The 24,337-nt window shown below is 37.1% G+C and overlaps 1 protein-coding gene across 1 annotated transcript; it reads right to left on the reverse strand.

Annotated features, from left to right (window-relative positions):
* Positions 1-2,362: 2,362 nt before the first annotated feature.
* Positions 2,363-23,276, reverse strand: LOC138066139 (uncharacterized). Its single transcript, XM_068933761.1, has 6 exons — positions 23,047-23,276; positions 21,845-21,923; positions 17,266-17,348; positions 9,481-9,670; positions 8,610-8,757; positions 2,363-2,477 (listed from the first exon to the last, which is right to left on the reverse strand). Coding segments are annotated over exons 1-6 (732 nt in total). The 3' UTR covers positions 2,363-2,475.
* Positions 23,277-24,337: the final 1,061 nt, after the last annotated feature.

Consider the following 24,337-nt stretch of genomic DNA (forward strand, 5'->3'; position numbering starts at 1 on the left):
CAGAGACCTGAAAATCATAACTTTTTTCCCTAAGAAAGTGGACGTGTCATATGTGACTCAGGTATGGTCACCGTGAGGGGCATGTTGTAAGGAACATCCTGTTGTTATGAGATTATGTAAAGTTTGATTCTTGACTATAGAAAACAAAAAATTCATGTTATGGTTTATCATGTACCTAGAGGAGCCTTCACTTCAGCATAGCTTAGTTTTATTTGCTGTTAGAAGGACTTTACTTTTCAGAATGAGTTCTTCAGACAAAACTATTTCTTACATCCTTAAATGGTTTAGAAGTAACAATTAAGTGCTGGGAAGGAGTATCCTTTGTGGAATGGAGATGAAAAACCTCTTAAAATCTGTGGATTAAGCAATATGGAAGAACAGGGCTGGCAGACAGAGCTTTTTTAGTAATGATAATTAACAGCTTCCTAAGTTATGGTCTGACAATATGTTGTGTCAGTTTGTACTTATGGTTGTTAAATAGTAATAATACTGCAGGCAATACAGAGATGTCAAAATGTATAAAACCAAAAAAAAAAAAAAAGTCAAAATACAATGAGGTCCTGTTATCCAGGATAAGGAAGGACAGGGATATTTAAAATAGTGAAAGCCTACAATTACTAAAAGAGGTCCTGGAGCTTGTCTCTGCTTGGAGTCAGTTTAGGTGCAGCAGAGGTTGTTATGAGAAGTTGTTAATGCTCCTCTAGAAGACCTTGCCAGAGCCCCATTTTCTCTCTGCACAAAGCCAGTCTTGGTTCAGTTCCAAGCAGAAGCTGGCCCTTTGAACAATTTAACTACATCTGCATAGTACTACATTTTAACTATAACTACAGTAAAACCTGGTGGAGATAAACAAGCTTGAACAGGGACCATCTCCAGCGTTTCAGGCTTTGCAGTACCACTAACCTGCACTAGTTAGTACCTGCACTAGTTAGTACCACTAACCACTAACATTTAACTAGTCCCTGGACAAACAGGAGATAACCAGAGAAAATGTGTTCTAGGTAAAAAATACTGAATATGGGTAATGCTATGTTCTGTGAGAAAGTATCTACAAATCAAAAGCTTATCACACAACTCCTGAAAATAAAAACCCCAGTCCCCCTAATCTGGTTATCATCTCAGATTTTTAAAAGAACTAAAATAGTATTTTCTATTTCATGTGGCATTTTAAAGTCCGTTACAGATTTAGGAAATGAGGTATCATTTTCATAAACTTACTTCCTCCTATTAATTTTCATTCAGTTCACTAAAAAATACGATTTCAATAAAATATCTTCTTTATTTAAATTGTTTAACAAAGGCTAAATGCAGTATGTAGCCACTGTTCCACAAATTTCTGCCACTGAACACAAGTTCTGATAATGATGTGATTCTGTAAAGGAATGTGTTGCATTTGAAGGAGAGGTCTAGTAAACACATGTATCTGCTTGCAACAGGTTTTAAAGTGTGGCTCTGGCAAATCTGATATTATATAAATGACTCTTTTTAAATTTAAATATGTACATTCTGTGAAGTATTATGTAGCTTTAATTTTATGTCACTGATACTTTTTATTGCTATGTTGGAGTGCCAAAGGTTAAGTCAAACTCCACTAAGCTTTGAAGCAGATCAAGGGTTTCCTGATAAATTATAATAAAGGGCTATGCAAATATCATTTTAGTATTTCAAGAGACATGCTTCCATACTTTCCCTGCTTTTGAGAGAAAGTAAAAGAGTTTCAATCCTCTTGCTGCTCCCATATTGGGAGAAACGTAGTTCTGTATGCCTGGGAACGCTCTCGACCTTACCATCATTTCTGTCATAACAGATGACAAGGATAGTAAGCCTTAGTAGGCTTACTAAACATAACCAAAACAAAAGTCTTAGCTTTAGGCCTAATTGCCAAAATGGCTGAATTTAAACCAGGGCATAACAGAGGACTGGACTCATTTGTTGAGCTGCCATTAGTAACAGTGAACAGTCACTATATTCATATTTTCAACACTCAAATTGTCACCAGAGTTCAGAAGCTGGTTAAAATGGAACTTTTTACTCATCCTAATTCATTTACTGTCAAAAGAAGATTCATTAATGTTGCTAAAAAGGCATATCATAAAAAATTGAACTGTGAGCTGATTTACAGAAATTGTAGAGGAAGCTTTTCCTAGCAATACAGTCTAAAAGCCGGTGGAACAGACTAGATGTTAAATCTTTACATCAACACATAATTTATCCCATAGTTCAAGCTAAATAATAGATTATGTAACACGTGCATTTTCTGGAATGTCTCGTGGCCTTACTTGCAAGATCTGGCCACGTTTAGGTACATACCCTGTGTCTACACCTACCAGGAGATATTGGCTTCTTGCAGGAAAGAATTTCAGCACATTCAACATGACTTTCAATTAATATCAAAAAATAACCTGTGGCATGCTCTCAGTCACTAATGTAATGAATCCTCTGTCTCTCCTCCTCGGCCTCCGTGCTTGGTTTTCTCTCTAACGGAAAAGGAGAAAGGATGATGAATGCCTGGCTCTCAGCCCAAGAAGGAATTAGCAGGTGGCTGGGGCATGCACCCTGAACCAGGAACTGGGAAATGCTCCCAAGTCCCACGCATTGGGCGTAGCCTAAGTCTGAAATATTTTAATATCTGAAACCTTTAAAAGGAGGCAATCCACTACAAAGCTAATTGCACTGCATTAGCAAAGTATAATAATAATAATCAGTGTTCACTCTAAAGTTTCTGATTCCATAGTTATTGTGTAAATATCAGACTTAGAAGGAGCTCCTTAAAATTCATCTCAGTGGGGAAAAATATGTATTTTTCTTCCTTATCTTTTCTTTATTTGTGAATAGAAGTCCAAATGTCCCATGAGAACCATTTTAATTAAAAATAATAATTTTTTCGCAGCCAGTAGCTTAAAATTTTCTGTTTGAGGTCAGCTCACTGTGAAACAGTAAACTCTGGGGAAGTTCAGTTCAAAAGCTGGCTTTAATTTTTCAATTAAGGAAAATATAGAGACTTAGAAATCTCATGACAGGAGAAAAAATAATCAAAACTCTTGCTTCACATTTAACCTAAGCACATGTCATTTCTTATCACTGCATTCCTGTACTTAACCTGCTTTACCTTGATTTGTGAGCACATAGTTAACAGGCTAAAAACTGAAGGCACTTGTAACTCTTCTAGCCAACTGCAGGTTGTTTCTGTACCGTGATCAATGCAGCAAGAGAGAATTAGTTATGTACTGCTGTGATAGTTATCAGAGACCTTATTATGTTTTCTGTTGTCTTAAACTTCAGAGTCATAGATTACAAAGACAAATCGTATTATTAAAGAGGCTAACTCTTAGCTCTTAAAACTTTGAATATTAAGTCTTTAATCTGTGAAACCCCAGAGGTTTATAAAAGGCACTTTACCTCTTGATTTTGAGGCCAGTCATACTTGCTGTGGCGGAGATATGGTTATGGTATATCATAATTTTTCAAAGATTGGCACAGATAATGCAAATTAAGTAGAGGATTAGCTGAAAATGGTGGTAGTGCCTAAGGTAAGGAAAAGCATTCAAGACACCTTGTAAACGCTTTAAGTGCTGTGATAGTCATTGATGTATTTGTATTTGTGCTGATGTATTTCATGTGAATATCTTACCTTAAAGTTTTAAAATGAAGGCCAAAAACCTATTTACATTCATGATTCTATCTCACAGAATTTTCATTTCAAGTGAAGAGACAACAAGTATTTAAAATTGAAATGTTTCTTGAAAGATTTCAGTCTTCTCTCATTTATGCCAGTTTTACAGAAACATTAATCTATTGATACCGTTAAATTATTCACGAGTTATAGCATTCTGATCTGAGAATATAGCCTTTTGTGTAGTGTGAGCAGAAAAGGATTTGGGTTTCTTTTGTTTGTTTGGTTGGTTGGTTTTGGTTTGGTTTGGTTTGTTAAGACAGAATTAATAGTGGTTACTGTAAAGTGACAGTCTTCCAATTTGAAATGGGTAATCTACTTGTGCATCCATTCAGTAAGAACACGCTGCTTTAAGAAATACTGAATAAAATGAGTTATGCTGGTGCAATTTAGAAAAAGAATTGCTGCTGGATTTAATATGCTCTGTATAGGTTACAATGATTTAACAGCACCTTATACATTGACGTAGTAATCACCCCTGCTTTGTATGACCTTTATTTTAATTAAAAAGAAACAAAAAAGTTATGTTTCTAAAGCAAGACATAGCTAAGAAATTCTATAGCATTTTCATATACAGCCCTGTTCATGTCAATAACCATCATAAAATCTAGCAAAAAATTTTAAGAAAGAATACAGCAGTTTGGGAGTACTTCTAGCAGTAGGAGATTGGGTTTGAATTTTTTGTGATTTGTCCAAAGAAAATAACTCTTATATTCCTGGTTAAGTACTGAGGTCAGAATTTTGCAGGAGTCAATATATATCACCACAGCAGAATCTAATGAGGTATGCTGTTTAACAGTTTTTGAAAAGTATAGCATACGACTTTCATAGTTAGGTACACTCTGAAAAACTGAAAGCCTTCAGAAACTGCGAGCAGCAGTCATCCTTAGTTCAGCTTTTTTCTGTTTCTAGAAACAATCTCGGATTTCTAATAATGTATATTGATTCTAATTTATATTTTCAGTGATATAGAGTATAACTTCTGTTTTGCAATAATTGAAGTCTTCGCTTTTGTCTTCTAATCTTTGACTGTAATACCATCATGTGAAAAAAGATTGGCTGGTATGAGTTTATTTGTTATCCATAGTTTTAAAAAAAGATTTAAACTGTTACAGATAATTTGTGATTGAGAAACTAGGGAATAATGCTCATAGATACTGAAGGGCCTTAAATATTTCCGTATCCATTTGAAGAACTTACTTGAGCAACTGAGTTCAATTAATTTTGTAGTGTTTTATATCTGAACAGAAAATAAAAATATTGCTTGAGCAGAACTGAGAACTTTCTGCCTCTATAAAGCTTGAGCTGACCTATTTTGTCATTAAAATCTACTTTATTCAACTATACAAGTCAGAATTTGCAATCTTGTGACCTTTCCTCCAATGCACTGTGTCTATGCAAACAGGCACTTGTATGCATATTTTTCTTTTTCCAGACCAGTCTGGGGAAAAAAATGCTATTTAAACACAGAATGAAGGAAACCTAAAGGAATGAACGAAGATACTTAAAATATTTAATGTTACAGAGGTGCTTAAATGCCAGTTTTTTTTCTCTTCCTTTGAGAAATCAGTTCCATTCTTATAAGCATCAAGGGGGAGACATCCTTACACTTTTTGAGTCCCAAAACCTAATGGACAGTTTGCTTATTTCATCTACTTTTAGAGGAGAAAATGAGGTTAGAGTAGAAAGAACACTGCTTAGTTGGCACAACTCTATGAATTATTTCTAAATATTGTTTTTGTAATGTTATTGTTTACAAATTGTCTACATAGAGTCTTAATCTCTGTCCTATCCACTAATCTATTTCTTGAAATTAACATTTAATTTAGCATGATGTATAACTATGAAATATGAGTAATAACTGAACATTGAAGATGAAGCTTTTAGCTTTTTGAGACATCACTTCATATGATACTTCAAAGTTTATCAGAGAAATACAATCAAGTAGAAAAATAAGTCAAACTAATTTATTTCTGTATAAGACTATCTACACCTTGAGCAATTAGTGACTCAGTAGGAAAAGGCAAACACTGAGCAGGGAACTGAGCAATGGAGTGAGATAAAAAAGAATGTCTCCTGGAAACTATTAGTTCAACAGCTTGGCTTTTAGTGCTAAAAAGAGCAATTGCAATTGCTAGTCAATTGCAATACATAGTATGTAAGACTTAAAATACATTCAAAAGATAGGAAATCCTTTCTTGAAATCTGTATTTTCTTTCTTGATTATTGATTTCATAGATCATTTCCTTTAGTAGTGGTGACTTAGAACAGAAAGCCCTTAACCCACTTGGCCAGCAATATTCACTAGGATGATGTAGACACACAGTCTTTGATCTAAATGTCTACTGTAGGATTCGCTTTAAGATTATCTTCCTAATTTATCTCTCAATTTCTTTAAGTTAGTGAATTTTAAATCTATCTAATTCAAGTTGCTTGCATTTAGGGAACTAAAGAAAAGAACAATGCTTTTTCATAACCTTCAAATGCCATTTGAAAAAAGGTTATGTTTGATGAATGAGACAATGGGCTGAATCATTGAGTGTTAACAACTGATACAATTACTAACTTGTGCAAATAGTTTTCCAGGAAGAATAATGTACCTTTCACTTTTTCCTGGTCATTTGCAGATTCCACCAATGTATTTTTTTGTTAGTTAATCTTGTTAATATAAGATATGGGAAAATTTAACATCACATAGGAAAGGAGATCGTAATTCATATTATTCATAAGCTCTACTAATTTCTGGACACCTGATTTACAATTTAATACAATGCTATCAAACTATTTCCTTTTTTTACCACTCAAACATTAAAAGTCTCTTGGAGCCTATGTTACAGACCATAAGTAACTATCTTATATGAAATCATTTCTATTTCATAATTTCTATCATGAAGACATTTATCTCAACATAAATACTAAAGTATAAAGGGATTGCTCATTTAAAATCATTTGAACAATAACTGTTATTACATGAAATCATGATCTAAAATGAAGTCTGGACTCAAACCTAAAATTCACAGACCTTGAGTTTACAACTAAGTGAATTCCATCCACAACATATTTCAGCTAATCATGATATATCACCTTTGTGAATGAGATGACCTTCGCTGCAACATGCAGGAGAAAATGTTACGAAACACTAGTATTTTCACAAAATTATATGCTGTATCAGTATAGCTTTCAGTAGTGTTTAATTAAAGAGATCTGCAAACTATACTATAACACCTATGTTTTCAGATATAAATTGCATTTTGAGGCTAAAATAATACAACATTACAGACTTACCATTTACTCTTACATAATAAAAAGCAAAATGAAAGAAAGCCACAAAAAACAGTCAGGCCTACATGTCTTTAAATATAGCATCAATATAAAACACAATAAAAATTCTGACTGCATTTCTTTCTGCTAATAGTTGCATCTTATTTTTGAAATTCCCACTAGAAACAAAGAATGTTGGCCAGAGTTAGATAGAAGTCTATTTTTTTCAAATTTTTGCTCAATGTTGACAATATTTTGGAGAATATTAGGGGTTTCTTTAAAGGCAGTAACACTAATCAATTCAGGGTTTTTTTTTTTTTGTTTTCCTCAAGAAATATCTACATAGAAAATGAACAGGATTCCAACTCAGCTTTTCTTTTTCCTCTAGAAACTGTGCAACTCATTCTTTCTGTATTGCTTAATTTTCCTTTGAACATCATGCATTTGGAGTAGAGCAATAAACGTCTTGGGCTAGGGCAGTTATCATTCCATTTATTGTCCCTATTTGTGTAATTGCTCAATTAACTGATAGTGGTATGTTTTTATGTATGCTTGTGTATGTATACATATGTAGATATATGTGTGTGTTTACATTATATATATTTATTTATATATATTCCAAGTTTTGCATTTTGGATCATAAGACGAAAGGCTGTGCACCGGGAAAATTAGGATACTTATTTCTTAAGAGAGTACACACATTGTAATTATGCTTAGCATTTTATTTATCTGTACCTGGACTAACCTGGCAGTGGCTCCTCAAAACCATTGCTTCTTGAAATATTTTTCCTGCCTCCCCTGGCAATCTGCTCCATTAGGAAGTGACCTTTTTAGTGCTAAGACCTCTTTTCAAATATCATTCTGATATTTCAATGATGACTGAGACAAGTTAGTCTATAACTAAATTACTGCTATAGTACACCCTTTCTTAAGAAAAACAAAAAAGTATAACCTGATGTGCTAACTTCATTTATGCAATTTTGTTCCTTTTTTGTTAGTCAACAAATTGTGAAGGCATATGAGTTTAGAAGGAACTTCTGATCAATGAGTACTTATATTAACTATTGGGAATAGCAATTTCATAAAAATGTTTACAAACTGATCAAACTTTATTTTAAAATTAGTTAGTCTTCTAATTTCCAGATTAAATTTGTTTGTGGTCAGAACATACCCACTGGTTCACATCCCACTTTTGCCTGTAAACTTAACTAGTTTTTCACACTATAGGAAAAGTGGGTCCTTTCCCCCCTACTATATTTATCGACAGCAATTGTTTCTCTGCTGTTTGTCAAATTCTAAAATTTGAACCTTTACACTTTTCTATTTCAACGCTTTAAAACACAGAATCACAGAATGGTTAAGGTTGGAAAGGACCTCTGAAGATCAGCTAGTCCAACCCCTCTTCTCAAGCACTGTCATCTAGAGCATATTTCCCAGAACCGTGTCCAGGTGGGTTTTGAGTATCTCCAAGGAAGGAGACTCCACTACCTCTCTGGGCAACCTACTCCAGTGCTCACTCACCCTCACAGGAAAGAAGTTTTTCCTCATGTTCAGATGGACAGATGCACAGATGTCCTGTGCTTCAGTTTGTGCCTGTTGCCTCTTCTTCTGTCACTGGGCATCATGGAGAAGACTTTGGCCCCATCCTCTTGACACATTCCATCCACATACTTACACACATTGATCAGATCCCTCCTCGGTCTTCTCTTCTCCAGGCTGAACAGGCCCAGCTCTCGCAGCCTTTCTTCACAGGAGAGATGCTCCAGTCCCTTCACCATCTTAGAAGACCTTCTCTGGACTCTCTCCAGCAGTGCCATGTCTCTCTGGTACGGGAGAGCCCAGAATTGGACACAGTACTCCAGATGTGGCCTCCCCAGGGCTGAGTAGAGGGGCAGGATCACCTCCCTCCACCTGCTGGCAACACTGTTCCTAATGCACCCCCAGGATCCCATTGACCCTCCTGGCCACAGGGGGCCTCCTGGCCCCATTCAGTAGCAGGCCCTCCTTTTCCCTATTTTTCCTTTTGTTAATGATGTATTTGAAGAAGCCCGTCTTGTTCTCCTTCACATCCCTTGCCAGATTAAATGCCAAATGCGCCTTCACCTTCCTCCTCCCATCCCTGCATACTTGGGTGACGTCCCTATCTTCCTCCCAAACGGCCTGACCCCGCTTCCACCTCCTGTACGCTTCCTTCTTCTGTTTGAGTTTTGTCAGGGGTTCCTTGTTCACCCACGCAGATCTCCTGCCCTCTTTGCTCTACTTCTTGCTCAGAGGGATGCACACCATTCTGGAGCCTGGAGGAGGTGATGCTTGAACCAGCTCTCTTGGACCCCCCTTCCTTCTAGGGCCCGATCCCATGGGGTTCTTCCATGAAGGTCCCTGAAGAGGCCAAAGTTAGCTCTCCTGAAGTCCAGGGTTGCGATCCTACTTATTGCCCTGCTCCCTCCTTGCAGGAACCACCATCCCGTGGTCACTGCAGCCAAGGCTGCCCCCAACCTTCACATCTCCAATCAGCCCTTCCGTGTTTTTTAGTGCACCTGCTGTACCTGTTTGTCCAGCAGCACACCTCTCCACGTTGGCTTCTCCACCACCCGTGTCAAGAGGTCATCATCGATGCTCTGCAGGAACCTCCTCGACTGTTTGTGCCTAGCTGTGCTCTCTTCCCAGCAGACGTCAGGGTGGTTGAAGTCCCATAAGAAAACCAAGGCCTGTGATCGTGAGGCTACTTCCAGCTGTCTATAGAAGGCAATAATAGAATTTTTATATTTTGCCATATTTATACTACAGCTTTTCTTTCTGTGTTGTGATATCTATTTTGCCTAACAATAATCTCTCTGCACTCCTGTTACCCAACAATGTCTTATTTTATTTTGATGGTACTGCTTTTTTTCTGGGGTTTTCTTTTTTAAGATCCATTACAAATACTTCAGCTGAATACTCTTGTCTTTAATCACCTGTCATTAGATCACTTCTCCTTAGTCTTTATTGTATTTGCTGATGTCATTCATGATTCTGATGAGAGCTTTTTGAATCTCAGAATTCTGAAGTGTACAGATCACAAAAATAATTTCAGTGCCTCTTTTCCTGTATGGTGCATCTCTTAGTCTTGCTGCTGTTACACTTATACATTGTACAATGTATTTCTATATTTTGTTTTTTTAACCTAAGGAAATGCTGCAGGCAAAGAACATTTTAGCACATCCTGGCACTAATATACTCTAAGAATTAAATGAAAAAACATAAAGTAGTTTAAAGTGCATTTTGAGGATCTGAACTTTGGATTTAGGCACCTCAGACAGCTATGAGGCCCTTAGGTTTTTATATGCATATTTAAAAGCACATTTTGCAGAGAGCAGTGAGTCTCTCCTTTTAATATACTAAAATATTTCATACAATGGGGGAGTGGTTACAAACTTTACAAATACAACATTAAAAATATTCAGTTCTGTATAAGTTAGAATGATTTTAGTCAGGATAGCTTATTGCACTTTAAAAATTTGTATCTATAGTTCCAAAAAAGTGACCTTTCCATCTTTCCATCCCTCATTAGTCATTATAGATTCCATATAATTTCTCATTTTACTTCTGAAATTACTCTTTACTAGGGGAGTAGAAGAGTAGAAATTATTTTTTGTTAGAACCTGTATACTTCCTTCTTGTTGTGAACCTTTTTGTGGAGAATATAACTATGATTTTGTAAGCTGATAAGTTGTTGCTGCATTTTTTTTTTTTTTTGATTTTGAAAGCACAACCATGGGACTTGGCTTAATGAAAGGCGTTGTTTTCAAGGTGCTTCTCTACATTTAATATCTTGATTCTGGGGCCATTGCACTGGACTATTGCTCAAAGTGTTTTCACTTCTAATGTAAAAAATACCAAACGGCTCTAAGAAGGCTGAATAATTTGGCCCAGTAATGTCATATGAAATTTTGTAACAAGTTAGGTATTTTCTCCCACAATGTCTGCCTGGAAAATTAAAATGCGTTTTTCCTCAGTCTTTTTTTTTTTTTTCCCCCCCCAAACACCTTTAAAAATATGTGTAGACTCTAGAAGCTTTTTGTATGTAGGAAACTGTATTCCAGCGCTCTCTGTGGCCTTCAGGTCAAAGGGATTCAACTTGCTGAACAAATACTGTTGACTAGGTCTTCCCAAAAGAGGCCTCTCCAGGGAGCAGAAAGCTAGAGAGGCACTGTCTGGATGGAAACAGGCCACAATTTAATCATAAAATCACCCCTGGGAAGCTTTAACAATGTATTACTTGTAAGAGCAGTTGTAGTGAAAGAGAAAGGGATTTTGCAAGATGAAAGAGTACGCCAGTCCACAGGATAGAGCCCATGGCTTTATTCCGAGGAATACCTTCCACTGCAGAAATAAGCTATGTGAATTTTATTGCTGTCTTCCTACATATTCTTGTTCTTTTGTTCTTTCTGTTTTTTTTTTTTTTTAACTTACTGTGTGCACACTTCCCTCCCATTTGTAGGAATGCTTTTAGTTTTATAATGTTGGTATTATTTAATTGTTAACAGTTAAAATAGATAATTTAATACTATTTTAATTTTTTTGCATATAGATGCTAACGTTACATGTTTCAGTTACCTTACATTTCTCATTTTTATTTTTCCCTTTACTTTAGTATTGAAAATTATAAGTTAATTTGAAAAATAATAGAAAATTAAGTATTTAAAGAAAGGCATTCACAGACTTCAGAGAGCTTTTAGTTATGCAAATGGTTCATTGCAATGCACAAGAAGAGAGAAACTGAGAAAGGCAAGAGTAAGAATTTTTATTACTGTTAGTTTTTTATATGAATGTGATAAATTTGTTGAAGATTTGTTATTTTTTGGATTTGGATGACTTGATTCCACAGGAAGCCTAGCAGCTTAGTGCACAGTATTACTGTCTTGCTTCAGGTATTTTTAGGGGAACTTTTCTGAGGAGTAGTTGCAATACACTATCTAATAGCTATATTATGAAATATATATAGTATATGAAATGATCCTACTTCCCATTTTGTTCATTCCTGAACTGTATTGTGTATTCCAATGTATACAATTTAATCACAAGAAGAGGAGGTTATATAAAAAATCTGTAAATGCAAAACTACAAATACAATTTGCTAATGAAGTAACTGCATTCAGCATTCTACAGATATCACTCAGTGATCAGGCTCCCCTCACTGCACACAGATAGAAGGTCTAATTTTCATTCTTTAGGCATTCAAACTTCTACTGACTTTAGCAGAAGCTTTGCTTGTGTGAAGAATACAAGATGAGCAGCAGTAAACTGAAATTAAACTACAGTGCAATCTCTTTACTATTGGTCTCACAGTATGATTGATAAATATCACCCTATTGCCTAGAACGGACCATAACAGCAGATGTAAATATTGTAAAAGGATGAACGTATGTGAGGAACTGAGATTAGAAGTCATTCTGATTATCATTTTTTAAAAAGTGCAGCCGACTCCTGTGACATTATAAAATGTCATACAAGCAGCTGTGCAGAGAGCTAGGTAAGAAAACAGTTACACGTGATACTACTTTGTACATATAAACTTCTTCCACAGGAGCAAGGAAATCAGGTAACAATTCTCATGTATTTTTAATGAAAGAGAGGAAGACTTACAGCCTCTGTATAGAGAAGAGTTCACATAAATGCAAATTTATATGAATTCCTCCTAAAATCTTTGGGATCAGTGTAAATATATAGAAATCCTGTTGTATTCCTAACTGTGTACCTGATTTCATGACCTTGTTTGTAAATAACCCCTAATGTAACAAAGTTACCTAGTTTGATTTCTTTTCAGGCTTTCTAGGCATAGTATACAATTGAAAGCTTAGGGAATAATTATTAAAGAAAAATGCTTTAAATTGAAAAAAAACACAAACTTATGGTCAGCAAAACCTATAGAATATCGGTTTTGCAATAATAAATTATTAAATAAAATTTTGTCAGAAGTATTAATGAGATTAATAATGAGGAAGGATCAGTGTTGTAGCATCTCCTGAACTATTAGGTCAGATCTAGTTAAACAAACAGGCTTTCTTGCTCAGGAAAACTAAAAATGCTACTTCTAGCATGCTTCCCTTCCTATTTAAAAGGGTCAAATTAATTGAAAGTGTGTATTTTACTTCTTAGAAAAGTGAGTAACCCAAACATTTGAATATACTTCCTTTCGTTCAGGACTAACTCACATGACAAATGGGAAAAAATTACCATTTTTAATTGCAGAAAGACAGACAACTTTTTAAAAATTACCACATAACAAGATATTCTTATTTTTCCTTCACTCTGGGAGAAATTCAGGTACTTTTACAGTAGATGCTAGTTGTTGTACACACCATACTGGCCATACACTTGTTAGCCTTTGCAATATCCATCATAGGAGTCTTCTTTCATCCTGCCACAAACATGCTGACTAGGAGGCCACAATATCAGTAGGCATTGTTGCACAAGCATAGCTACATTTTGAGAAAATCCTGTCAAGAGGAGCTTGTGTGCAAAACACCTTACTTTCAGCTTGAATTGGTAATGCTCTTTTGAAATGGCAAGAAAGTAGACTCCTATACAAATGCCAGTGAACTTCTCTCAGGACAGTTTTCACTAGACATCATAAGAATTCCGTAATTTCATCTTTCTCCTCTCAGTAAACCTTTTCCTCTCTTCCAGTAAACATTGTGTGCATACTTTTGAACCTATTTGTCCTGGTTATTATGACTCTATTTGACTCCTGTCATTAGAGTTTGAAGAGTTTTCTAAGATCTACTTCAACTGGGAGCTTTCAATAGTCTTTTCATCCTATGACAAACCAAATCCAACAGCACAGATCTAATTTGTTATGGCCTTACACTCCATTTGTTCATTTGTAAACATGCGAATGAATCAAAAATAATGTAAAACTTAAGCTTAAGAGTAACCAGAAATATTATATATAAATGAGTTTAAATTACATATAACCGTGTGTGTATATGTAATATGCATGTGTTTTATATCATATATATTTAATTTGTAACAAGCCAACCTACCCCATTTACATATTTATTTTAACTTTTCTTGGAGAGATTTGCCTCTAATATTTTACAGAAAGCTCTGATTTATCTTTGAGCATCACGTATGTGATAGCACTTGTTATGCTATTAGAATATTCAAGGTAGAGCTCACCTTCCTTTGAAATTGTCTCATTCTGCATGGGAAAAAAAAAAATTAATTGGAACAAGTGCAGGAATGTTGCTGTGCTTTGCCTCCCCAGCAGACAGCAGGACACGTGTAAAGTGGGTGTTACAACAGCGCATGCTGGGACATATAAGCCCTCCTGTGGATAGGGTAGTGGAGAAAAGCTGAAGTGTGGGGGATCTGTTAACATATTTGATTTCAACAAAGCTGTATGAAACCACCCTAAAGGAAACCTGTCTTCAAACATTAGTGTCATTCTTGTGTAAACTCTGATTTTGTTTTGTTTGGTTTTCTACTTTGATTCCTGAAATGGTATGTAATCTTCAAAGTGTAAAAATAATACCTGTTTTTTTTTTTGTTTTGTTTTCGTGTATGCATTTCTTAGATTCTACAGCCAACATTAAGGTAAGAAACACTGAAACTTGTTGAAGTATAATTATCTTACATTTATTACTGCAGTCACAATCTCGTTTGTATTTCATCAACATTACTCACTATCCAGCTTTTCTTCTTATGTCTATTTGCCACCCAATTTGAACACTGTTAGATGCACAGTTAAATCAGTTTTAATGTGAGTAATCAATACTCTTCTTTCAAACCCTTGTTACCTCTTATGAACACAAAAAGCTGCCATCATAACCATGGTTAAATAATGATGAATTCAGAAGTATTTCCCAACATGCTAATTCATTCATCCCTGATATTGAAGGACCTATTCTGTGTACAGTTATTGTCTTATTTCATGCTTTTATAGCATATGACCAACAAAATTTCCTGGAGGTACCAGGAATAGTGTTTAATGCACAGACTGTTTGTGTTTTCAAAATCCTGCCAGGTAAGTAATGATACTATCAAATCCTTAAAAATGTTTCCCTGTTTAAACATCTCTCCCTGTTCCTTCCTGTGTGGCAGCAAAACATTTCAATACTTTTCTTTCAGCTGAATGTCAAAGATTATCATCTGACATGCCATATCAAGTTGTTCTACCTTGCCTACTGCATTTAAAGCAATTCTAATTCATTTCTAATTCTTAGCAGAAGGTGTGTGTTTTAAAAATAACACACAGAAAAGTTTGCAGAGCTCTTAGCGAAATTCATGGAATCAAACTCTGAGTTCAAGGTGACAAAATGATTAGATGCATTGCTTTGAAAAGATGGTAAACTGCTTCTCTTTACAGTTGTTGAGCTGGAACTTACAGATAGGAAGCCCGTACTCGTGCGCTAAGCACATACAATTGAATAGAAGGCGTTCTTCTGAACTTTTTCTTGCAAGCATAGCATTTTTAGTACTTTCAAACCTATTTCAGCAGTTAGTAGAAGATATTTTGTAAGTGAAATTAAACCTGAACAGACTACCAACAGTAAAAAGGCCAAGACATAATCTCTTAATAAAAGGATGCAAATAAATCTGAATAATGAGTGAATACTACAGAATTACAGTTTAAAGTCACCATATGACTGAAAGAAAATAAATTTTCCATGAAACAAAGACTTATAGAGTGATTAGGTAAAAATACCTACATATCTTGCCTCTTAGTTTTCACAGATAAAAAACAATTAACTTCACTGTGCATAGAAGCAAGGAGTAAGGGGCATTGGCTACAACATCTGTCACAAAGCTCAAAACTGCTGTAGGGTTCTGGGGATAGGCAGAAGCATTTGGCTTCTTATTTACAATTTTCTGGGAATTTTTTTTTCCCCCCCAAATTATTAAACAGGTAAATTTCAAAGGAATATTTTGGTTTCCCCAGTACTTCAGGATGGTGAATTCTTATTTTTGCTGTTTACCAGCAGCGATATGATGTTTCTTTACAGAAATGAGTTTGGATCTGTAGAAACTGTGTGAATTCCAAGGGGTTAGTTTAGTATAAATACTGTACACCAAAATTATGTGTTTTATGGATGAAAACTTTGGGATTAGATTCCTCTCACAACATAAATGGTTCAGTGTAATACCTGCTTAGCATAATATTTTCCAAAGTTTAAGATAATTCATTCAAAATCTAGAAATTTTAAGAACACCCTTATATAGAGCAAGATAGGCTTGTTTTTTGTTTTTAAATAATTAGGATATTCATTCAATCACAATTTAATTATGAAGGTACTGTTTAGGATTCATATTCTAATGATATAAACAGAGTATGGTATAATTCCTGTTAGGTATTACATTTTCTTAAATATTCAAAGCTAAATATTTCTTCCATCCTCCATTTTTGTTTGTTTGGGGTTTTGGGGGGTTTACTTTGTTTACTTTTTTGATGTAGGTTGTTGCTGCAGAACAACCGTGAGCACTAAATATATAAACTTTATGGCTCTCAGCTGTCTGGGAAAAAGAACACAACTATTAGAAATATTGCTTAACTGAAATAACATTTTTTCATAATTTACAAGTTACTCCGGACTTACTCAGTGAAAAACAAAGATCGCTTGACTTCATGAAAATAAATATGTATAATACGGGTATGAGTGCATGGGGATATATACATTTGTATATATGTTTTGTGTCTATATCTACACCTGTACAGGAGTAAACCTGTATCTACTCATATAGCCTGTATCTATCCATAAAGGCACATGCATGTATTTTCACTAGAACATATATATTGTTCTCTGTTGAACTGAGCTAATTTGCTTCTTTAAGCGACGAGATCCTTTTCAGTTGGCATTAGGGAAATAGTTATTTAGAGTATAAACTGATAAAGCAGGCATCTAGCTTGCTCATTAAGTTCTGAAAAAATTGGTAGGGTAAATTATTGTTGCCCTGATTGTCCATTTGGTTTGACTTTCAGCATAGCTTTCAAAAATTTTTTTTCTGTGAGCGCAGAACATGTGTCCTACTTTCAAGTGTTTACACAGAGTATGAGTGTTTCCATCAAAAATGACATAGGACCAATTTTATTCTAACAGAAATTTGAATAAACCTTTAATATTTGTGGTTACCATCTCAATGTAGTCAAGTACTGTCAAATAGCAGATGGGGGAAGTTAATAATTAAACAGAGCAATTAAAAAAATGGTAATTTTTTATTAGTAATCAAATTCACAGGAAGGATTAATCTTGCTATGTGATAATTTGGCTACCTGAAGGAAGAGAAGAATATTCAATTAATATCATATTCCCTTAACATAACAATTTTGTAGAAGAAAGGGAACGGCTTACTTTGTGGTAATTTCTTCGTTATTCTCTGCAATGGAGAGTTTCCTTTCACATACACTTCTGCTAGTGTTACATTCTGGGAAGTTCTAGCCAATTAAAAAAAAAAAAAGTTTATTGAAAGTGGCAAAAAATTCTATTATCTGCCATTACTGAGTAGCTTAATATTCTCCTGCTACAGAAAATATTTTTAGTTTTCAGTCAATATTCACCTTTGACTTTCTTCAGCACATATCTTTGGCTCTGATGTAGAAGAAACTCAGCTTCAGAAGAAAGTCAAAGGTGCGTAAAGAAAACAAGACACTTGAACCCCAACATACACTTCACTCCCAGCTGTGAACACTGTATCTATAGTGTTCAGAATACTACTCTACTTCATTCATCAGTTTTGATCTATCTACAACAATATCCCGTTTAATCATTTAAATACTCTCATATGTGGTAGTATTGGCTCACTTGTATATAAAGATACACTTTTTGCTTTTGGGTTGTGAGTCACAGTGCAGAATTAGAAAGAGGCTGGAACTGAGAAACAGATCTGCTTTTTTTGGTCAAAAGAAAAGCAATTTTGAGAAGAAAATATTAGGTCTGTAAGTCATCATGATATTATCACTGGAGAGGGACTGGTTCCTTCTCTTCCCTGTTAGTTTGATACTGGACGAAATGGAAGCATGAACTAATTTCTTTAAAAAGCAAAAAAGAACACATTTCTTCATGTTTGAAATGAATAAAATACTGAATATTAAAATATAAATGAATGAATATAAAAATACTGAAAATAATAATGATATTTATCAGTGATCTTTCACTCCACCTAACACTTAAATATGCATGCATATGAGACTTTGAGAATGCAACTTTGAAGGAGAAAAATAGTCCACCAAGGACTAGTCTATCCATTTATCCAGTCTACTATGATACAATTATTCATTTAGTAAAAATATCCATGTATAAGCAGAGTGGGGGAAGGAACGATTTAAAAAAAAATCCTTTTTCTTTCATGGATAAATTTCAAAGGTTTTTTTTTTTTTTTCTCTTGAGATTAAATAAAGATTTTTGCCATCCAAACACCTTTTACTTTGCAAAAATGAAACACTTCTCTCGCAGCATGGAACAAAAGGAAAGATCAAATGGTAAATTCTTCCTGCTGTGAGACATTTTTGAAGGCTGAATTTTAGCTTTCTGATCAGCTTCATGCAGGCATATGAGAGGGGGTTTGAGAAAAGAGGTGTCTGAGTGGCAGTCTCTGAAACAAACACTTGAAAAAATGTGGGCTGGATAAGTTACCTATCTTCATTTTTGTGCTTCTGTTATGCTTGTTCTTTTATTGATTTTTCGTAAAAATAAAACCAGAAATTGCCTTATAGTGTCTCTAGAGGCTAAGCCAGCCATAGGTAAGGTTTAATTTTACTGTGTATGAGGGGCAGCAGGAGTAAAACAAAGCAAGGCCTCTCAGGAAAATACCTTCCATTAGAGCATTCGACTGTAGAAGTAGAACTTAGCAAGAAGCATTATCTAAATTACAGAGTTACTTGAGTTAGTTGTACTGCAGTGTTTACCACAGTGTTTAGTGACTGGAATTGATTGAAACTTAATTATGTTGATAAAATAATTATAGTGATGACCCCAATCATATATATCCTATGCATAGTACTTCCTTTCACCTTCAACATGGGCAATAGTCTACAGAGAACACCATCATAGTTCAGCTGTCCTTTAGAAAGTCCTGTGAGCAAAAGGGTTAAGATCACACTGAGAAAATGCCTAAAAATTAGGCTAATGAGACAAGACTTGAAGGTAATGTTTTTTGAATAATGAGTAACTGATATTAAACATATTCTATCTTTAAATGCATGTTTATGAAATAAATGATGTGCAGGAAGTCTTTAGAAGCATAAAAATAATGATAAGCAAACATAAATTTAAAGACTTAATTAGGTATGTGCAAAGGCACTTGTCTTCCATTTTCTGGTTTTATTCATATTTCCTAGCTATAAACCTAAAAAAAATCAGATCAGTGTCTTAATTTCACCAGCAGAAAGTTGATAATAATACAGAATTTAGTACATTAGGTCTTTTAAATTTTTTTGACCTTCCTCAATTTGAATCGCATTTTAAAAATAGATTTTTAAAATATATTTCAGTCCTGGGGACCAGGAAATACAGACCTTCATCATAATGATAACTTTTTGCTTTACTTAATGAAGGCAGAGAAAAAGGCAAATGCTGGAAATTTTGGGTGTCTTTTTAACAGCCTCACTTTTTGTTGCTGGGTATAGAGAATGCTGTGATCCAGCTGAATTGATCAGCAGCAGTATACCAGAAGGTGACTCTCGTAGATGTGCTGTGTTTTCAATGGTTATATAACATATAACAATGCACAGCATGTTTGCACGTAACCAAAAATCATGCAGAACATTAAAAAGACAGAGGCCATCTGATTTCTTATGCTTTTTACAGAAATATCACTACTGCACGTGCTATGCATGGACCTTGGACTCTGGCACCGGTTTTGCATGGTTACTTTAAAACAGCATCACTGTCCATCTTTCAGTGATCAGCTGCCATTAAAGACCGTGAGAGTCATAGAGCTAGCAAGAGTACAGAGGAAGAACAGATGGACAACGAGTGGAGGCAGCCAACTGTCAGTCACATAACAAACAACTCTCTTGCCCTGTTTTTCAGCTGTTTGGGCTGTAACATTCACTTCTTCTACCCCATGAACTACATAACTATTTTGCAAGGGATGTATTATTGGCAAGACGTGTACAATATGGGCAAGCTACTTCAGCACCTACAGAAATGTAGCTTTCATGGGAAAAAGCTTCTGTTGGTGCTGTGTTCCGAACCTAAAATTGGACTCATCATGTAAACTCTTAAATAGTCTTTTTCTTATGATTATGCTAATTCCTAGTACACCAGTGCATATGGGATACGGACAATGGTAACTTGTTTAGCGTCTCTTGGCCCTGATAATTTGTTAAACTGATTGCACCTAACACGAGGGACTACATCAAGTTTACCCCTGGCAATGGTGGCAAGTTTGGTACTTAGATGTGCAGAGTTTTGGGCTGCTCCCATACACAAGGTATGATGCTTTGGAAAATTAAGGTGATGCCTTACACTAATTACTTTAGGCCATCTTCTGCCCAAATAGAACAAAAACTGTATACTAAACTTACAGAGACTCTGAGTGATATAGCCAGTTAGGACAATACCATCTTTCATTTTATCAAAGAAAATAATATTTGGTCCTACTGGTACAATGAGGTCTTAACCAGTTACCCCATACTGGTTCGTCAACTATCTCAGCACACTGGATCACAACCTCAAATCCGAGAAGTCATCTTTCATGTTTCAAAGGCATGGTCACTGACCTCCTACAGATTGTTTCCTTTCATAGCAGGACTCTTGACCACAGTTATTAACCGAAAACCCCTATTTGCCAGGATGTTTTACTCTATTTATCAATTTTCCTTAAAAAAAAAAAAAAAAGTTCTCTCTTGCTTTTCCTATCTATATTAATAATTGTTTGGCTACATTTAGGAGAATGAAAGAGGTATGTGAAAGGGAAGGAGAAACAGAGTGAGCCTTACAGGAGAGTGAAAAGAAATCTTAAAAGCAAGTAAAAATCAAAGACAATCCTTCTTGATATGTAGTGACATGTCAAAATATGCCCTCACTCAAAATAGAGGTTTAAGTTCAGAGCAGATAAATAATATAAGTTTAAACTCTGATATTACTTATTTGAAGTAAATGAAATATTTCAAAAGTTTAATTTATGCACTACTATTTACATAGGTAACTCTGTAAGTATATTTTCAGGTTTCATTGGTATTACTGTATAGAGACTGCTGCTGGACTATTTACCTCTTCAGTAGTGTTACATTCAGCTTAATAAACTGAAAAGAAATTTTTCTATAAGTGGAAATGGTAGTAGTATTCAAAGCGGAAATGTTTCCTGCATAAAATGATACTATTTACCAAAAATACAAGAGATATCTAATTCTTTGCAAATTGTTTGTATATGTCAACAGGTAAAAATGCTTAATTCTTTAAAAACAAAATGAAAAGCATATTATTTTACATGTTGCTGGAGTTGAGTTATTATAGAAAAGCCAATCGATTCAGTAGCTGTTGATTTACTTTATTGACAATCATTTTGCAACCAATGCACTGAAAGTATATTTGTACTTACAATTTATAGACTGCCATTCTGTGTCAACATGAAACATATGAGAAAGATGCTTAATATTAGCGCTAATATAAGGAAAAAATGCATAACAGTCAAAGCAATACAACAAGGTAGAATGAAAGCCTCCTGTGTTAAATTGCACCAATTTCACACAGAAAATTTTTCTATGCTATATTTACTCAGTGGATGTCATTGCTAGACAGATGCATACTGGTGTTGTCAACAGTTTTATAAGAAAATAGAAAAAAAACCTTTAAGTTGTAAAGTAACACATTTTAAAAGTTCACTAACATACTTCAACTAAATGAAATACTTTTGATGCTACCATGTTAAAATTCGCTTTCATAGGAAGATCGGGTTAGAGAGCGTTTAGGCAAACTTGACACTCACAAGTCCATGGGCCCCGACGGGATGCACCCACGAATGCTGAGGGAGCTGGTGGATGTCATTGCTAGGCCACTCTCGGTCGCTGAAAGGTCACGGTAATCAGGAGGCATCAGCAAGTCAGCTGATGAAGCAAAACTGGGAGGAGTGGGTGATGCGCCAGAGGGCTGCGCTGCCGTTCCGAGGTGTCATGGAGAGGTTTGATTTAGGGCAGAAGTTAAGAAGACGGGTTTTAATGAACAATGGGTATAAGATGCCAACCACCCCGTCCTTTTTGTAACCCCGGTTAGCCTGTAGAAATCCCCACTGCCACAATCTGAGACCATTAGCGGAGGGCTGACATGTAACCTAGGAAGGAGCCCGGACCGGTCAGTCAGGCAGAACGTTCCGGAAGGAAGATGAGTCTGCACGGCCATCTGCAAACAGGCCTGCATTACAATTAGGGATCGAAACCAGACTGCTAAGACCTGGGGTTTTTAAACAGTCTCTTGCCTGTGGTCCCAAAGTGGGCTAGGGATAAAAGGGGCACAGGGGAGCTCAGCAGAGGCTTTTGCGGCAGTGAGAAGAGAGCTGAATCCACTGAAGAAGTGGCAGTGGCGGCAAAGAAGAAGCTGCTGAGAGCTGAAATCACTGAAGAAGCAGGGAAGAAGCAGCCTCGGTGGCCTTTTCCAAGGCTCCAAGACACCAGGTAGCCTTTCCCAAGGCTCTGCCCCGGTGGGCTGCGGGCAGCCAGCATCGCCCTGCCCCCTGATCCAGGACGATTGGTCGGGCAGTTGGGGATCCCCCCGCCCCTGCTACTAACACTAGGGGACACCTGAGTACTCCCCTTCCCCGCTCCGGGGAGCAGTGACCGAAGCGGCACACCGGCTCGGCTGTGCCCTGCTCACTGCAGAGCGCGCATGGCGGCAGCGCACTGCGCCCACTGCGTGGCCTGCTCACTAATCCTCGGGCTTGAAGCGGCACCAACCCCACCCAACCCCAGCTGTGGCCTGCTTGTCCCTTCCTGCTCCTCCTCCCCCCCCCCCCCCCCGTCTGGCATAACTGTGAGGTACCTTCACCCTCACCGGTTTGAGCTCCTGTTTGTCTTTGTAATGACTGTAATTGTTCCTGTCCTCTGTTGTGTGGGGAGTTCAATGTGTGGTTACTGACTGATTAACGGTTTGTTGTTGCTATTGTTGTTATCACTAGCTTTTAACTGTTGTTGTTACCAGGGTTTCATATTAAACTTTGTTATCTGTTTTCGGACATTAGTTGTGAACCCGTTCATAAGCAACAGGGACACCTGTAGCGCCACCCGAACCTTACATGTAGCGTGGAGCGCTGCGGGGAGCAGAGCGTGATGGTGCTCTGCGGACGGCTCAGCCGCCCCTCCCGGGCCTCCTGTGACACGAGGGACCTGGACAGGCAGGCTGGAGAGCTGGGCGGAGAGGAACCTCATGAAGCTTAATAAAGGCAAGTGCCCCAGTACAAGGGAGACATGACACTACTGGAGAGAGTACAGCGGAGGGCTACAAAGATGATTAAGGCGCTGGAGCATCTCTCCTCTAAAGAAAGGCTGAGAGAGCTGGTCCTGTTCAGCCTGGAGAAGAGAAGACTGAGAGGAGATCTCATCAGTGTCTGTACGTATGTGGAGGGAAGGTGTCACAGAATCACAGAATCACAGAATTGTACTGGAGAGGCCAGAACTGGACACAGTACTCCAGGTGAGGCCTCCCCAGGGCTGAGGAGAGGGGCAGGGTCACCTCCCTCCACCTGCTGGCAACACTCTGCCTAATGCACCCCCAGGAGACCATTGGCCTTCTTGGCCACAAGGGCACACTGCTGGCTCAGGCTTAACTTGTTGTCCGCCAGCACTCCCAGGTCCTTCTCGGCAGAGCTGCTTTCCAGCAGGTCAACCCCCAGCCTGTCCTGGGGAATGGGGTTATTGCTCCCCAGGGGCAGGACCCTGCCCTTGCCTTTGTTGAACTTCACGAGGTTCCTCTCCGCCCAGCTCTCCAGCCTGTCCAGGTCCCTCGGAATGGCAGCACAGTCTTCTGGTGTGTCAGCCTCTCCCCCCAGTATAGTATCATCAGCAAACTTGCTGAGGGTGCACTCTGTACCTTCCTCCAGGTCATTGAGGAATACATTGAACAAGGCTGGGCCCAGGACTGATCCCTGGGGAACACCATTAGCTGCAGGCCTCCACCTAGACTCTGCGCCACTGGCCACAACCCTCTGCGCTCGGCCATCCAGCCAGTTCTCAATCCACCTCACCGTCCACTCATCTAGCCCACACTTCCTGAGTTTACCTAGGAGGATGTGATGGGAGACAGTGTCACAAGCCTTGCTGAAGTCCAGGTAGACACCATCCACTGCTGTCCCCTCTTCTACGCAGCCCATCATTCCATCACAGAAGGCTACCAGATTGGTCAAGCATGATTTCCCTTTGGGAAATCCATGCTGACTACTCCGGATCACCTTCTTGTCCTCCATATGCTTAGTGAGGATCTCCAGGAGGAG

This window comes from Struthio camelus, chromosome 2 (assembly GCF_040807025.1).
Source record: "Struthio camelus isolate bStrCam1 chromosome 2, bStrCam1.hap1, whole genome shotgun sequence".
NCBI classification, from domain to species: Eukaryota; Metazoa; Chordata; class Aves; order Struthioniformes; family Struthionidae; genus Struthio; species Struthio camelus.